Source organism: Drosophila sechellia, chromosome 2R (assembly GCF_004382195.2).
Source record: "Drosophila sechellia strain sech25 chromosome 2R, ASM438219v1, whole genome shotgun sequence".
In the NCBI taxonomy this organism is placed as follows: Eukaryota; Metazoa; Arthropoda; class Insecta; order Diptera; family Drosophilidae; genus Drosophila; species Drosophila sechellia.
This window is the reverse complement of record NC_045950.1, coordinates 17896165-17914162: the sequence shown is the minus strand read 5'-3', so window position 1 is coordinate 17914162 and position 17998 is coordinate 17896165. Positions and strand designations below refer to the sequence as shown.

At 41.0% G+C, this 17998-nt stretch overlaps 2 protein-coding genes across 2 annotated transcripts in view; one reads left to right on the top strand and one right to left on the bottom strand.

The window, feature by feature from the left end:
• LOC6620711 (leucine-rich repeats and immunoglobulin-like domains protein 1) overlaps positions 1 to 17793 on the bottom strand; it is a 73824-nt gene extending 56031 nt beyond the window's left edge. The window contains exon 1 of the mRNA XM_032715801.1: positions 17151 to 17793. The gene's annotated coding sequence lies outside the window, so the exon portion shown is untranslated. The remainder of the gene's footprint in view (positions 1 to 17150) is intronic.
• On the top strand, positions 6667 to 8479 carry LOC6615454 (serine/threonine-protein phosphatase alpha-3 isoform). Its single transcript, XM_002039798.2, has one exon. The coding sequence runs from the start codon at positions 7361 to 7363 to the stop codon at positions 8333 to 8335; it is 975 nt and encodes a 324-aa protein (XP_002039834.1). The 5' UTR covers positions 6667 to 7360; the 3' UTR covers positions 8336 to 8479.
• Positions 17794 to 17998: the final 205 nt, after the last annotated feature.

The following is a 17998-nucleotide window of genomic DNA, read 5'->3' as shown; positions in this document are numbered from 1 at the left end:
CGGTCGGTGCTTTTTAGCCGATAATATATGCCACGCGCTTTCCAATTACATGCGTCATGCATCATTTAGATTGCGATGCCCTTTTGTCGGGCTAATGTCTTCATTTTAAATATCAAATGGGTTTGGCAGATGCTGGGGGCCTTTAAAGAGGTTAGTATACATATATAGAGCAGGGGATTACAGAAGAACAACAGTTCACAGTTACAATTCCAATAAGTAATAATGAAATAAAAGTAACTTAGCCAACCATTTTAGGCATCCCAACATCAACCGTGTTTTAAGCCACTCCAAAAGATCCGGGTTACATGGGCTGACTAAATTAATCCCCGTGACACCTGGAACAACTCCATGTCCATCTTCCGTCAGGCTTAATTAGTTATGCAAAACCGTTGTTGGTCCTGCTCCGTACGAATGTCACCGGCTGCCTTCATGATTTGTCACACGCAATAAATTATGCAATTTCGGATGCCAAAAAATGAAGATAAAGATAAAGTCGTTGCGTGCCATTGCTCAATCATCATCACCATCCGCCGCAGAGCAGCATCCTCAAGAAGTATGGATGGGCTGGAGGAGGGGAAATGGTGAATGTGAATGGGATGATGATGGGAACTTTTATGCTCACTTTTGCATCGTAAATGCGGACAGACATGTCGCTTACTCCGTATAAATAAGTAAATACTTTAGTTGGCGCACAAAAGTTGACTTTTTATGTTGATTATAATGCTGATGAACCTGGAATTATCACATGTTGTGTGATGGACTGCAAACACGCACAATGCTATAGTATTTACACGGAACATACATACATTTATAAGGCAGTGGACTAAAGTCAACTCAAGTCGAGCCTGAACACGCTGCCTCTATCTCTAGTCGCCGCCCAGTCCCAGTTTCTCTCGACGAGTTGATAATCTGCCTGACACTTTGATGAAATGCTCTCTTTTCTTTATTTATGCTGGCATTGATAAATCGTCACAAGTGACAAACAACAGTAGTTCTGACCCCTCGAAGGCACAGCAGCCCCCACCGCTAGATGTCGCCACAGTGGAAGTGGAGCTGTGCCCTATCAACGTGGGCCTCTTTTGACTTTCCGCTGTTGTTCAACTTGCTCTACATACTCGGACATTGATTAATTTCATAGTTAATTTGTCAGCATTAATCAGTATTAACTTAAATAGACATCAACACGTCCCAGGCTTAGAGGCTGATGTCTCTCGCCTTTCTTCTCCTCAATTGTTTTGTTCGTTTTTTGTAATATTAATTAGATTTTACTTCTGGTCAAGATCAACATCTCTTCTTCGGATTACGGGGGACATGGGTTGTGTGCAACTCAATTAATTGCCTCAGATTTGGGTAGATAAGTAAGTGATTAGCCGGAGTTAAGGTAAATCCAGAAAAAGTCTCTTTTAAGCGTAGAATTCCCAATTAGTTTAAGCGCTGAGTATGCTTCGAGCTAGTTCTGTAGAAAACGAATGGTAAGATGTAATACAACAAACACAGAATAAGTCAAATTTAACATTTTGGCTAACAGCTAAAAAAATTTAAAGCATAATTGGGCTACGTAATTCTTGTTAATGAGTTTGACAAGTAGTACTGACTGTACTAGTACTATGTACAGTCACTACAAAAGCCCAAAAAGAAAAAACTTTCGACCACTTGGCAACCCTGTAGGCTCTGCCAAACAGAGTTGCCCCATTTCCCGTGTTTGCGTGCGCGACTCTTTGCCGATGCAAAAAATGTTTGCCTAAGCCCAACTTACACACCCAAACAAACACACACACAAGCACACGCAGTCTGAGGAAAGTCGGCGCGAGCGGTTAAGGCACGTTTATGGGTTAAACAGAGCAGAGCAAACATTAGCGACGGCGGCAAAGTTTCCAACTCCCCCGACCACTTCCTACTTCCAGGCATTTTCCGCTTTTCCGACCTTTTCCCAACTTTCCTCACCTTTCCCAAGCGAAAGCGCGCTTGCTTTTAGCCGTTCTGATGGCCACAAACACATGCGGCGATCTAACGCAACGCGGCGAATTCAAGTGCCGAACGTACATAGCGGTAAACATGCTAAGCGGTTTTCTGCCAGCCTTTCACGGGCTTTCTTCGGGGGGCAAAGGCGTGGAAAAGCGAGGAAAACCGACTACATAAGCGGCAGGAGGGCAGCAAAGTCAACGGTAAAAGTGTTTGCCGAAAGATGAAGTGCAAGAAGGCGAAGACAAGGCGGCCAGGATAAAAACGCATGCACTCAACATACACTGGAAAAATATGTACACCATATTATCCAAATAACCTATAAGAAAACTTGCTTAAAAAGAGGATATGAAAACACGGAACCGGATTATAAAATGACTTTGACTATCAAAATTGTTCTATGTGTAAAAATTAAGGCCTGTTCCTGGGATCTTGGCAGTATTCTGTGAGCCCAATTGCGGTTAACAAAACTGTCTCAACTCACTGGCTCTTTAGACTCCGGCCCAAACGCCTCCCACCGCCCAGGCAGCTTCTGCTGCCCATGTCGTCCTGTCCAATTGACGGCTACTTGACATTTGGCGCTGCTCCCTCAGCTTTTGTTTCCCTTTGCTGTTTGCACAGGCCGCACTCAAAAGGATGAGAGGGCAGAGGCTGGAAGGAGGAGGCGGCACTGTTTCGGCCAAATGGAGTAGAGTAAACACTTCGTTCTGAAAGTCTGCGCCACACCGCTCCTCTTCCTGCAGCCTGGAAAAATATTATTTTAGCGTGTGAAAAGTGTAAAGTGCTATAATGTTTGGAAAATATATAACAGCTCCCCAAGTCGCGCGTGCACAGAGACATATAGTATGGTATAGTACACCGACTTGGACGTTCAACGACCGCACCCCGACCACTTTTCCGCCCACTTTTCCAGCCCCTTTTCCGCCCACCGACATGTCGAGTTGACTTGACTTGTTAGCGAGCGAGTGGAAATGCGAAAAAGTGTGAGTGAAAATGTTATTCCTCATTTTGTTTGATTCAAGCTGATCAAGTGTTGCACTTGCTTTTATGGCCAGCTACTCCATTTTCTTATTCTTCGGCTTCTATTGTTTATACTCCAGTTGGCTAAGTGCAAACAACTGGAGAAGCAGCCATACTTCGATGGGATCAACTAGGGAAGAAATGGAAATATATTGAGTGCTTCAAGAACGGACATAGAGGATAATGATTTTTTTATTTTCAGCAAACTACATAAATGATTTTGGGTCTCAGAATCTATTTAATTTGATACATAAAGTTAACACGTAGGACTCCTTACTAAAAAAGTAACCCATTATTCATATAAAATGTTGAGTGTCTTTATTGTGAGACAACTAATGTTTTCCCCTTCAGCGTGTGAAATTTTTTAGGAGTCAGTGTGGGTTTTACGATCAATTTCCGTTGCAGAACAAGCCTATAAAAGAGAAACTGTTTGGGATGTGGGAGGGGATCGGAAACAGGAGATTCGTGTGCATAGCAGCAGTCATATGAAACCACTAAATATGGAACATTAAAAACCATAAATATTAAAACATAAAAATAGCCATAAAACGAATAAAAGAAACACCCAACAACTGCGCCAACCGCAAGGAAGGGAATATTAAAATTACAATGAAAATCCGTTTAGAGGGGAAATTAATTTCCAGCAAGCAGCGGGAAAAACAGCTGGAAATCAATGAGAGCTAAACAAAGCTGCTTCCAAAAAAGAACGAGAAAATGCCACCCAACGTCACACACACAAGCACGCACAATTAGTCGGAAAATTGGGGAAGGGGTGAAAAGGTGTTGGCGAGGGGAAAATCAATTTCCAATGGTTTATCGAAAATGCATTTCCATTTACAAGAAGTTTTTCACTCCCCTGTCTGCGGCAGTGTATTAAAATCAATGAATAAATAAACAAAAACCAGCAACTATCTCCCACTCTCCTTTTTTTTTTTGTCTGGCGGGATCTTTTGTCTCTCGGCATACAGTGGGAATTGGTGGGGGATCCTCTGCCCCAGAAGTTGATTTATATTCGTTTCGGACTGCATTGTGTGAACGGCGACAGCTATAAAAGCTTTGGCGGCACACGTCTCCGCGTTCATGTTTTGTCCGTATATTTATTTGTCCGTATCTCTTCGTTGAACTCTTGAACTTCTCTGGATTCCGTCCATTTATATTTTTCACTTTTTTTTAGCCCAGAGCCTTCATTAATTCATCATTTCATAACTTGAAAAAGTTCAGTTTCATTTCCGAAGCGCCAACTATTTGATAGCTTAATTAGCAAACATTTTGGGGTCGCCATGAATAAGGACAATTGAAAATGTCAACAGTTGTCCCTTTCGGTTTGTGCATACTTACAAACGCAGCAACAAATGTTAATGCTCGGGGTCATTCGGATGGGTTTTCCAATAAACAGGAACGTTGTATTTATGAGGGCTGTAGGAACTACTCTCCCTATATTTGTACATCATGTTTGCCACTCCATAAATGTGTTAATTAGTCGCAGCCCGCAAAAACTGCATCCATCGCACCCTGGCAAATGTCAGAAATCGAAATTATGAAATGACATTTCCCTTCGGTCCAATGTTAATTAAGTTTTCGATTGTATACAGATGTATTTAATGTTTTCCAGGGGCATATTAGGGTGAAAAAATGTCAAGGGAAATTTGATATTTATATCCGAATTTTTTCTTCTATAAGAAATTAATTGATTCGGATTTTGTCATACATGTATGTAGATTCTTAACAACTTTGATTGATGATTTGTTATAAAAGCTGAGGGAAGAACACTTTTTCTATGGTGTATGTGAATGATTTTGAGTACTGGCAATATATTTATATTAAAATAAATTAGTTGTTTCGCTTGGCTTCAAGGTAAAAGAATAGAATAGTTGTGTAAAATTAAAATTCTACGATTTATATTTTCAAAATGTGGAGCAATTAAACAAATGATTAATCATGTAAACAAAAGTTGGCGGGCCCAACTTTCCTGGCCCCTCACGAATCTCAAAAACTTCAAAGGGCCAAACAAACATATAATTAATAACAAAAGCTAAGAGGCCAAAAATCAAAAAAAATTTTCCTGTCACGCCCAGTTAAGTATAAACAATTTCGAGATTTTAGCCGCCCATCTTGCTCTTTTGCAAAGAGCACTTGTCGTTGAAAACATTTGTAAAAATTCCCATGGGTCTTGAAAATGCAGAAGCGACGACTCTAGCCAAGATAAATAGAGGGAGATGGCAGTAGATAGTAGATATGGAAAGGCAGGAAGATGTGGAGTGGTCAGCAGGGGGCATCCCTCATCTTAGTACTCATACATCCATAAACAAATAAAAACCCATTAAGCAAAGCCAACAACAACTACCACATTCATGTGTGCAGTGATTAACGGGAGAAAGAGAAGAAAGTAGCAGCAAGCAATTAACAACTACAGCGACAAGCAGAAGGAGTAAGGGAGAAGGAGCTACTGCTGAAACACTGAAAGAAATAACTTTTTTTTTTAAGCAAGAATTAAATAAGTTATTAAGCTAGGCTGAGATAATTATTTCGTTATTTATAAGTCTAAATAAAAAAAAAAACAGCTAACATTTAATTGGCTTGCTATTAAGTAGAAATATTCTCAGTGCATCCATGTGTGCGGGGAATACAATATCATCCGCAGAGATAAGAGCAGCAGAAGAGAGAGATGGCAAGTCTGTTCGAGGGAGAGAGGCAAGTGCAGGGGCGAAATGCATTAGATAAGCAAAACTCAGCTGGAATCCACCGAAAATGAAAGAATGGGTCCAGCTGTGTTTACTACATGAAACAGAAGCCGCTCATCCAAAAATATTAATCTTTTTCTCCTTCTACGCTTTCCATCTTTCTCTAAATGAAAAGTGCAGAGATTATAGTTTATGTGAAGCATTTTAATATTAACTTGCACAACGCAAGAACTCTAATCTCGACTGGTAAATACGCTATCTAAAAACTGGTATTGTTATTATATAAAAATAATTATACATTCCTGTGGTTTTATGTTTTAAATAAATGCTTAAATTGTGTGATAAAATTTAGCAAGTTAAGTACAGCGAAAGTCAAGGCAATTTGCAAAATATTTCTCATCAAAGAACAAAAGTTCATATGTGGGCAGAAATGGTCTTGTCAACTTGATGGATCAGGGATGAAGTTCAAAGGGGAGTGGGTCTAGGCCCGAGTGCTGGGGGCTGCCCCAGCTGCCCCCAACCGCTTTTCCGCAGCGCCCTTTGCGGAATCCGTTACTAATCACACGACTTACATTTGTAGCCCGCTTCCGACTTTCCCCCATTCGATCCCCTCTTCAATTTCCATTCCTCGGTTCAGGGTTGATGGGCTGGCTTGATGTTGATGTTGATGCATTCGCAGAATCTCAGCCTGTCACATGCTCGTAAAATCAACAAAATGCAGGCGACTGTTGTGACACTTGCCATGACAACAGGCAAGAACGGCAGCAACAACACTCCGTGTTGCAGTTAGCAAAATGTGTAATGAGTGGCGAAGAGACGGACATACACTGGCAGAAATATCTTCAACGTGCAAAAAAATGTATTTCGAAATTGTTCAGAATTATCAAATAACAAAAATATATGTTTCCTCGCTCGTACTTAGCAGTTATTAAATATCATTAGCAAGAATATTGATATATATTTATTTAAAGTGCATTTGAAGATGGTATACTTGCATCTGCGGTAGGTTTTGGCTTAAGAACTGACTATGGAAAACGGGAAACAGGGGGCTTGATCCACCCCAAGAAGGGGAGGAGTGTGGGGTTGGCCCACCCACTCAAAAATGCGTCGCTCTCTTTCTGCACGCTATGTCAGCTGTCAAAGCCCAAAAACTGATGTTGCCTTTGTATTTTTCATTTTTTTTGTTTTTTTTTGCTTTATATATGTATGCATGGACATGGCCGGAGGGGTGATGGCCAAAAGGGGGTGGGAGGTGACTGGATGATGCTGCCGTCGGGCAAAGTGTCCATTATGTTGATTTGAAAAATAAAAGCAACGGATGCGATTGCTCACACAAAGATGAAGGGCGGACTGACAATGGGCGAGGAGTTTAAAGGGGAGGGGCTTATAAGGCGGGATTTTCCGGGTGGACAGAAGGGTTGGGTGGGGGCGTTTAGCATGGACTGGTGCTTCAAATTTAGTTGATTGAATGAAATGACAGTAATGTGGCTTTTAAATGGTTTTAGTCTGATGGGGGATTTACTAGGAAATTGGACAACCAAAAGATTAACAAATAAAATTTAACATTTTCAATATTTCTACCTTGATTTTGCTCTCAAAAATACTTGGAAAAATAAGCCAGCAAACTGCTGCACAAGAAACGAAAGCCTTCTTACCACCACACATGATTGCGATTCAAAATTCCTAGTGCCGAAAATATGATGAAGAAGTTACTAGGCAACAGCTCGAATAAAAATAAAGCTCTTAAATTCGACGATGGAATCAACTTGGACCAAATAATTGCAAAGCTAAAACTGATCGGTGAGATAGGATCCGTGGTTCAGATTTCCGTCCGGGAAATCGAGGCGGTTTGTTCACGGGCCAGGGAAGTACTGCTCATGCAGCCGACATTGCTGGAGATTCCTGCTCCGATTAATTTACTAGGAGACATACACGGTCAGTACTTAAATCTGTTGCGCTACTTCGAGTCCAACGGCTATCCGCCGGATTCGGTGTATCTGCTACTGGGTGACTATGTGGACAGAGGCAAGCAGTCCATCGAAACATTGACCCTGCTCCTGGCCCTCAAGGCGAGGTATCCGACCAAGTTCTACCTACTAAGAGGAAACCACGAGTGCTCCAGCATAAATCACTTCTACGGATTCTACGACGAGTGCAAAAGGCGATACACGGTGAAGTTGTGGCGCACTTTTGTCGATTGCTACAACTGCCTGCCACTGGCGGCGATCATCGAGGAGAATATCTTCTGTTGCCACGGCGGTCTGAGTCCCCATCTGTTTAGCATGCAGCAGATACGGGAAATCCGCCGGCCCATCGAAATACCGGAATCCGGATTGATATGCGATATTCTGTGGTCCGACCCTGATATACGGATCATGGGCTGGGGTCCCAACGAAAGGGGCGTGAGTCACACCTTCGGTTCAGATGTGGTCAGTGCCTTCTTGCACCGGTTCAAATTGAACCTCATTTGTCGGGGTCACCAGGTGGTCGAGGATGGCTACGAATTCTTCGCCAAACGCCAGTTGATCACAATTTTCTCGGCCCCAAACTACTGCGGGGAGTTCGATAATGCTGGGGCCATGATGTGCATCAATCAGGATTTGTTGTGCACCTTTCGAGTTCAGAGGCCAATACTATCGGAGAAGAAGAGACTATCAGAATTAAGTGTTTAAATGTTTAAAGATTCGTCCGTTTGATCGTTGTAAAGTAGTTTATTTTTTAAAATCATATTGTAAATTCCATGTTCCAGTTAGCGTTACAAGAGCAAGCACAATTAAAATCTAAACGTTGCAGTTGTCAGTTGCAGTTCAAAATAATATTCTTGAAAAACTTTTAAACATTATTAGGCTATAATTTTAAATCGCGTGAACACCACAAAGTAGCTGATATTATCATCACATAATTAACTGTTGCACTTTGCAATTAATCCATTAAATTACATCCTATCTCATCAACAATTTCAGCCTAGAAAAAAACCACACTGATTTCTCCATTTTGTACAGTCGCGCAAAAAGTAATATATATTAATTTGATAAATAATAATCATTAATTTCCATCTAGTTAAGTCATAAGGGCAATTAAATTATGGCAGAGTTGGAAAAGAATTTTGTACAATTTTCCTCGCCCAGTTCAAAAGCTAATGACTGCCCTCAACGAAAGTGAAAAGCAGCTAAAATAATTACTAAAATGCATTACAACACGCACACTCACACAGTGGGAAATGCAAATTGGCGGGGAAAAATAAAAAAATAGATGGGGGAAGGGAGAAATTAAATGACACAGCAATTTGCAAAGGGAATAAATTAATGGCAATCCATTTCGGAAAATTGGAATGATGCGCAGTGGCCATTAATGCAAATTTAAAGGATAATGAAAAAGAGAAGGGGGCGGGGCTTGCGTGACAAGACAAGTACGTAGGACACAATAATCAACTTCAATTCAAAGGCATAAATTTAGCTTATTAAGAAATTTAATTTGACTTTTCTAACCAACAATGAGGATGCCCAAAAGTTGATTTTGCAACGCTCTGGACGAGAAGGAGTTTCACTTGCAAATATCCTTGCCATGTTGCTGACAAATGACAACACAAGCATATCGATGTCGCAACAGCCAAGAAAAACAAAAACACCCGGGCAAATAAGCAGACATGTGGGGTTGAAAGGACCCAGCCACATTAACCCCACTATGGATGCAGCATGTCCGAGAAAAAGATGGAGATGCAGAGATATGGATGGGAAGACAGGGACAGGCGTAAGCTCAAATATCCACAAAACTAATCTGAGCGAAAGAGCCAGTGCTAGACGGAGGGAAAGAGACGGCAGAAAGATGCAGGATTTACATATTAAGCCATTTTTAATTTACGACTTGCCAAAAAGCTGCCAGTCGAAGGAGCAGGACGAAAGACTTTCACCCATTTCTCCACCGCCTGACTAAACAGCAGATAACAAAGAATGGAGGAACGCCGGGAACACAGATGGATGATAAAGCAGCCAAAAGGGATATCGACGTCCATGTATCCTTACGCAAAAGCCACATAACGGCAATGGAAGCCACCCACCAGCCAGCCAGCCACCCACACTCCCCCCTTTCATCAGCCACACAACCTTGGACCCAATGGTTTTCCCCGGAAGACGGAGAGGCAGCAGCCAGTGAGCTACAATGACAGTAATAAAATAAAAGTAAATCCATGCTTCGCTTTTTTTTCTCAGCTCCTTTCTCTGCCGGGTGGCATCTGTCAAAGTTTGACATTGACGTACAAGTCTCGGAAGTAGAGAATCGAGAACTGAGAAATGAGACGCAGCTTGTTTAGAGATTTAGAGATGTTTTCCATGTCGGGAGTAGCCCTTCGGAAAAGCTGGAAAATGAGAAGGGGAAAGTGAAAGTAGAGCTGAGTCCAAAAAAGAGTTTTTCAAGGTTTTAAAGGTGTTTGATGGGAATATCCAAAATGCTTGTTGTTTTGAAAAGAAATAATAAAATTTCCAAGCTATTCATTTCACCCAATATTTGATAGTCCTATAATCTGCATTTCCTTGGGGTCTCTTTTTCTAGAAAAAATAAACCCAGCAGGAAATGGCAATAACAAGCATTATAAGGGATATTTCCCCATGGGCTGTTCCATTTTTATAGAGCTCCACCCTATCGCAGGGAAAATCTTCAAGACCTTCCCTTACTTTTCAGCAACTTTTCCAGTTTACTGGTGCGACAACAGGTGCAGGCGAAAACCCGAGAATGGAAGAAAAAAGGGATATGCATGGACTACAGAAGAACCATCAATCACGTGCGGACTCGCAAAGCCAAAGCCAACTTAACCATATGCCAAAAGGTAGTTACAGAAGACCCTCGAGCAGAAGACCCCCTTCCAACCGCAACTTTTCCCGCACCCATACCCTTTAATCCCCCATTTTTGTGGGGCGTCAAATGTGACGCTTGCAAAAAAAAAAGAAGAAAAGCTCCAAGCTCCACCCCCAAAAAATCCCCGAATAAAACCTCCTCTAACAAGCGGAAGGAAATGTTGGGCTGACTGATGCCGACGATGGTGATGATGATGACAATGTTCCTGGCTTCGGTTCTTTAAAGTTTTGAGGGATCCCGGTAGTGGGAGACCAGTGAAAAGTCAATGTCTGTTGCGGTTTTGTCACTCAAAACACACAAAAACCGCTTTGTTTGCCGGGTGAAAGTGAAGACTGGGACGAAACGAAAAGGAAATCCCCATCCAATCCAGATTCGCCTGCTTCTATTGTATCTCTGGGTGTGAAAAGATTTTCACTTGATTTGGCTTTGCTCCACGAGAGTTTTTTTTTCCAGTTGATTATAAACTTTTCTTACTTGAATCATTTCACTAGCTTGTTATCCCTCCAAAAGTTCACTCACCTGCAAAAAAGAAACAGAGATAGGGTTAGAATGACCGAAAAAGGATGTTTGCTAATTAAAAGATTACAAAAACCAAAACCCAAACCCTTTTCAAAATCGCAAACTAGCCTGGCATTTAATTAACAGAAAAAATACAACCGCAATCGAGCCCAAAATATAAAGGCAAAAAGGCCAACAAAATGGAAACACAAGTAACAAGTCTATTAAGAATATGCCCACGCGAATGATTTATAACATTTTTGCTTCGGTGAGACGGCACAAAAAAAGTGGAAATTATATAATGGTAGGACACGGCATTAGCTGGTCACCTTCCTCTTCTCCTATTAGGGGGAATTTCAAATATATAAAAAACAAACATTTTTTGACAGGAAAAGCGGGTGCCTTTGGCATGCCGTGAAAAATGATGACTGTGGCAATTGGATTTTTGGGAAAAGGGGAAGGTCGTTTCAAAATACAGCCAGATGAAGATGAGTTGTCTAAAATAGTTAGAACATCTGGGTGCTGGAAATTAGTTAATAAAGCACAGAGCGGGAAATCATCTAATTAATTAAGAAGAAGAAAGAAATACACACTTTAAAAATTGGGTTAAGATATGAATTCCAAAGTTCACCGAACAAACATTCAATCAAGCTTACCACATCAAATTTCCAACAATTTATTTTCCCCAAAACCCTAATTCAGTTATCAAAATATAAGAAATTTTAGCTCGGGCCACTTTCACTGCCATAAGAACAGCTGCCAGCGAACCCATAAAAAAGCATGATTAATCAGCAAAAAAAGGAACGAGGAAAACCACAAAAAATTGTAGCGATAGAAAGAACAAACAAAGTTGCAGTTATGATGGCTCAATAAGGCAACAAAGGCGAACCTTAGGCCTTGGCCTCCAGTCGATGATGAAGCATTTTCCCCACTGCCTCCTTCATTTTCAACGAAAAGCCGCAGACAACAACAATGGAGTTGCATGATGAGCAAAGGAAAAATTACTAACCACAATGAAAATTGAAAAACATTTATTAGGAAAGCACACAGTGCACGGACAGAAAATGCGTAAGCCGATTGGCTAGTTTTAGCTTCTTATAGAATAACTCAGCATATTTTTATTTAAATAATCTTATACGTATAATTTAACATTGTTACATTTATTTTAATATTTACTTAATATTTTCATAATTAAGTCTTTTACAAGTGCATGGTAAATAGCGAGTAGATGAGGTGCATGTGGCAATGAAAATGGGAAGTAGTCTGCGGCAGAAGTCTGTGGGTTAAGGCGGTTCGAGAGGGGTTAAGGGCTACTGTGCGAGTTCCTTTGTTTATGGGGGTTAATAATCGAACGTGATTGCCAGGACAAGATAAACTGCCTGGGACTATTGTAACTCTTATCGTGAGTCAGCAGAAATCATTTTTCAGACTGCCTTTGCGAATGCGGGCGCATCATCATGCAGCTCCCTCACTTCTTCTTCTCCATCAGACCGATTTCTTCTGTACGCAAAATGGTTGGAATAATCTATTGATTACTTAAATATTCAGCGAAACCCATCTATTTTGGTGAATTTTTGATGCGCGTGGGTGTCAAGTTAATGAATTATACGAACATAATCAATCATTGAATGCGCTTTTGTGTGCCTCGCATAAAGGGAAGATCACCCACGATGCGATGGCTTATAAAAAGCAGAAGATTTATGTGCGAAAACGTTGGAAGATACAGGTTAAAAGCAGCTGAAGGTGGAGCACTAAAATGATAATGGTATTTTAAGGAATGAACTTAAGGTGGGGTGTTTTCATAACTGTCATTAAAATGCTTTGAGTATCAGTAGTTTAAGCAAACTTTCCACCAGCTTACGATTTAAGCATTCCCACAAATCACTATTTTTGCCAAAATTTATGTGACCCCCAGTAAAAGTCGGATATAAAGCCGGAAAAGTGAAAAACCAACGGCAGCTGGTCAATTACAAAAGAATTACCCGCCGCAAGAGCATTGACATTTTCCCCGACATTTGTCAATTGCAATAAAAATAATCAACATGCATCGCCTGGACCGGGCTGCATTTTGCCTTTTGGCGCTGACTTTGGTCTTTTCGCGGCTGGAAACTTTCAGTGGGAATCGAAATCGGAATTGGGAGTTGTGGACTTGCAGAGCTGCGGAGTTGGAGTTAAATTTACGACCCGCATGGGCAACACGTTCAAGAAACCGAGAACTGCGAATGCAACTGCATTTCGTTGCCATTAACATAATAATGCTGCGGCTGCAAACCGTTTATTTGCATTGCACAATTTGAAGCCAAAGTAAATAATCAACTCGCACTAATCTGCAGCCAAACTGCATTTAGCAAAAATGTTTTCTCCGTCCGAGCCATTTGGTCAGTTCATTTTGCGGTCGAGGCGGCTGGCAAAGATACGAGTATAAACCGAAGACAGACCCAATGGAGAGAATGGGTTTTTTGTTTGCAGCTCCGGCTTTATCATAATTTAACTCGGTTTTCTATTTGGTCTCGGTCTGCAGTTTGGGTTTTTCTTGGGTTTTTGCTCGCAGTGAGTCCATTCAGTAGCTAAACTCGAGATCCTGACACTCAACTTGTACGTGAGTCGGATGCAAATTGTGTAATCGTTGTGGGCAGATGGGCAGGGAACTTCGAATGGCCAGTTTCTGATTACTCAGAAATTATACCTTTGGCGGGGGAGTCGATAAAAATGCAGTTAACTTTGATGGAAGGTTTTCAGTTTCTCTGCAGTTGAAAAGGATGAGGCGTTTGATGGACAAGGAATAGATCAATCCGCTGGTTATTGGAAAAGGATGTGTTGCTGATGACTTCAGCGAAGTGGTTCTTTGAAATATTGTTTTAAAAAGGAAACAATAATATATAAATTAACTAGTAGACGGTCATAAATGGAACCGTTGCAGAATAATAAGCATGCAGTTTTACCAGCTCTTTGTTCAATCAAGGTACACATATTATTTATATTGATTATTGCCTCACATCTCGCCCCTCCTACAAAATTCATATCTCTTTCATCTGAAAAATAATCCGACGCATAACCAAAAGCATATGAAATTTGAAAACCAATATAACAAGAATTATTTGTCCCCACGCACATGCCCATAAAATGTGAAACCCTAATGCCAGAAAATCTCCTGAAAATCTCGGCCATAACTCAATCACTCAAAAGATCTGTGCGACGACATCCATGGAAAATGTCAGCAACCTTGCCTGCCCAGCACTTTATTGTTTATCGGCTATTGGGGATCTGTAACCCAATACAATGCCCCACACTCCTCCAACTCAATTATGCAAATTACCAAGACTCTAAACAAATTTGTTTGCCTGTCGTCATCTTTTCTGTGGCCGTTGTTTAATGATTTCATATTGGTCAACTCTGGCCATAACTCTGAGTGTGTTTATATTTAGTACAGATGGACCACATGTCATGCGATGCTTTATCTACGAGATATAAATTAGTCGGACGACAGGTGTAGGCATCTGTGAGATTGTTGGGCAACTCGGGCAGGGAAAACTTCACAGCGTTTCCCAACACGAGTAGGATGGATGAAATTTGTTTAGTTTTTAATGCCCACTGACACTGGGCAGACAGAATGACATGAAGACCCGATGAAGATTGAGATACTCCTCCCTGAATGCCTTGTGTTTTCCAGATAAGTCACGTCTCTCGTGTCATCGCTTATTTGTCACAGAGTCTGCTGGGCTAATTGGAGTGGGCAGATATCCACTCCGATGTGGTGGGGACTAGTTTGGTCAATTAAATTCGAGTCCAAACTTATTTAAAACTATTATCTGGCGCAGCAACTCAAAGCAAACCGCACCGAACATGCCCATAATCAGTTCAAACAAATCAACTTTCCCGAAACGAGAGGCAAACGAAACCGCCGAGACCACCGTTTTTCAACCACCGAAATGCAACCACTTGCCTAGCAAAATGTGCACCACAATTGCAGCTGAAAAGCGGGGAAATCGGGGAAAATCGCCGAAATCGACGCAAATGAGAGGAAGGCAAGTGTGCAATGTGGTGGAATTATTCACATCACAAACGGATTTCGGACTGGGTGTGGCACGAACTAAATGCCAACGGCTTAGCAGATAGTTGTAGGTGCAAAAAATTAAAGCCGGCAATTGTTTAAATCAAGAATTAACACGAAACCATAAATTCGGTCAGAAAATGCATTTAAATATAATAGAAAAATAAGAAGTTAATGAGTATGAGCCTGATGACTAACATTATGAAGTTAATAGAATATACAAGGAGAGAATCCTTCTATCTTAACATTAAAAGAATTGCATTTAGAATACCTCCCATCCATTTATCCTCCAATGAAAACGCAGCTGTTTACCCACATTTTCCGGGAATAACTCCATTCAAGCCAACACCTCTGACACTTTCCCCAACTGGATGACAAATTTAAAGACTCGAAACGGAAGTGTACGAAGTACTTACTTAGGCCGACTTAACTCGATTTACTAATGCAGTTCACATCTCATTCACACTTTCTTTTCGGAGAGGTGGGCCAAGTTGTGTCAGCTGGCTGCGATCCGACACACTTACACAAACATTGCACAAGCTAGATACATATACAAAAGGAAAAAGACAGGGATCGGGCAAAGAGGGAGAGGGAAGATCGCTAATGCGTAACGTGTGACAGTTGCTGTCATCCGGGCTGAAAGAGATGGAGGATAGCTACGTGGGACCACCATCTCCTTCCAGTGCCCTGCGACCCCTGTATTTCAATAAACTGTGTAGGTGCAGTGTTCTTTCTCGGCTAATCTGTCAGTGGAAATCTGTTTGCATTTTGTTGAAAATATTAAAAAGCAATTTCCATTCCTGTGCATTTTTTTTTAATGAACTCAGGTCCCTCTTCGTTTTCCAAGCCACTTGAAAGTCCACTTGAGGTAAACTCTTTGCTCAGCGAGAGCGCTGTTTTCCTTTTTTCTACGTAAATATTTGCCAAGAATGTTTCCTACACAATTTTCCGTCAACTTGACGCACACATGCGATGCTCAAATTCTCACATTCACTAATTATTCTCCAAGCACTTGAACCAGATTTTCACCCCCACATAATTTTGAAGAACAATGTTCTTATTGTGACTTGGGGTTTTCTAGAGACAGCTTTGGGTTAAGGTGAAACCTCAGGACCTTGCCTTAGTTACATTTTAATAGCTATATAAACACTTTATAAAAAATGTTCAGCTTTGAAAGTGATACAACAAGAAATTTAATTTATCATCCTTCCTTTTAGGGGAAACCCCTAAACATTCTTTAAGCTTTCCTCATACAAAAACATTGTAAATATGCCCCACAAACTAAAGTGGTTTGTTTTGCCTGCATCCATCATTATTCGACAAAAAGTTCTGTGTTTAAACAATTGCCTTCGGGCCACTTGAAGCTGTTTCAATAATGTTCGATTTGAGATCCACTTTAAATAGACGCACGTAGGGAAAGGCAAACAAAGCTAGCAACTAGAAATTACTGTTAACAACTGCAGCAATAATATTTGTACATGCGTTGCATTTTCACGCCGCATAATTAGACAGTCGGGAAAGCCTTCACAGCTGCCGCCAACTTGAATTTAAATTCAATGCGGCAGCGAGTGCAACACCAGCATTCACTTTAATTAGATGCCAACCGCAGTTAACGTAAAGTACATTTGTACATTTATGCTAATCAACACTCATGGGTTGGGTTCCCTCGAAAAAAGATGGTACCCGAAAGACAAAAATGTCAAACCTGCCTGGCATTCGGAAAATGCCGTTCTGACCCACATCAAATTGACCATAAAGGTAAGGAAGTATAAAAGAAGGGGCAGGAAGACTACTGGAAAAAGATAGTCTATTGACACCTCCAATAGATCATTTAAATAAGCATTTAATTTTGGATGAGTAATTAATTTAATTTTTTTGGTAGCTAACCAATCCATCCAAATAAAGAACCCATTTCCACGGTCTAAAACTTGACATGTTTGAAATTTCCCTCAAACTTCATACATTCCCATAAAGAAATTCCATTCTACTGTATAATTACTATCCCGTTCCGGTAAGAATCAAATGCAGAGATATGCAATTACAATCCTTTCAATACCCTTCAATTACAAATTATTCCACCAACTCACCTTTTCGTAGATAAGCACTTGCAATACAGAGATTTCCAACTTCTTTGCAGGAACTTTGAAGTTATGTCCAGGAATTTCTTTCAGGCTCAATTAATCCATTAAATTGATTGCTTTTATTGCATTGAGTGCGCACTTCGCAATCGTCTCTATAATTGCATTGATTCTGTGTGTAATTTTAATTGAAAATTCCTCAACTCGCACTCGTCACTAACAAAGCGTAAAAAGCGGGGATGAGCGCCCGTCTTATTCCGCTTCTTCACTTATTGAATTCTAACGCACTTTGGTCACACTTGCCGACAGCTTTTAATATAATTTCTTGAATTTTTCGGACGGGGACGGGGTGCAAAAGTCGCTGTCAACGGTTATCAATCAAGGCAATTACACGCACACAAAGGGCCAATAAAATCTTTAAAGCCGAAGCAGCTTGTTTTCTTTGCGTTTTCTGTTTGAATTTATTTCGGTAACTTTGTTTCCTTCTCGTTAGCACTTTTAATTGTGTTTTATGGCCCAAAACTCCCAACTTTCTAGCACGCGCACTTCCAATTGGCCAGCGAACTTTACGTAAATTTGTATTTCGATGAGCGGCGATAACAGAGCATCTGCATCCGCGTGAACAGCCGCGTGAGAACCGCCTCCGTCGAACAAATTTTCCAAACTAACCGCCTGCGTTTAGCGAACAATCGAACGAGCCACTTTCCTTACATTCGAATTTCCTTCGGCTGGAGTTAACAGCGACAACTTTAACCCTTAGCGGTTAACAGCGCGACTCATATGGGAAGTTACACGTGCGAGGGCGGCTAACAGTGCGATTTGTACGGAGCCAATCGGTTAACATTGAACAATATAAC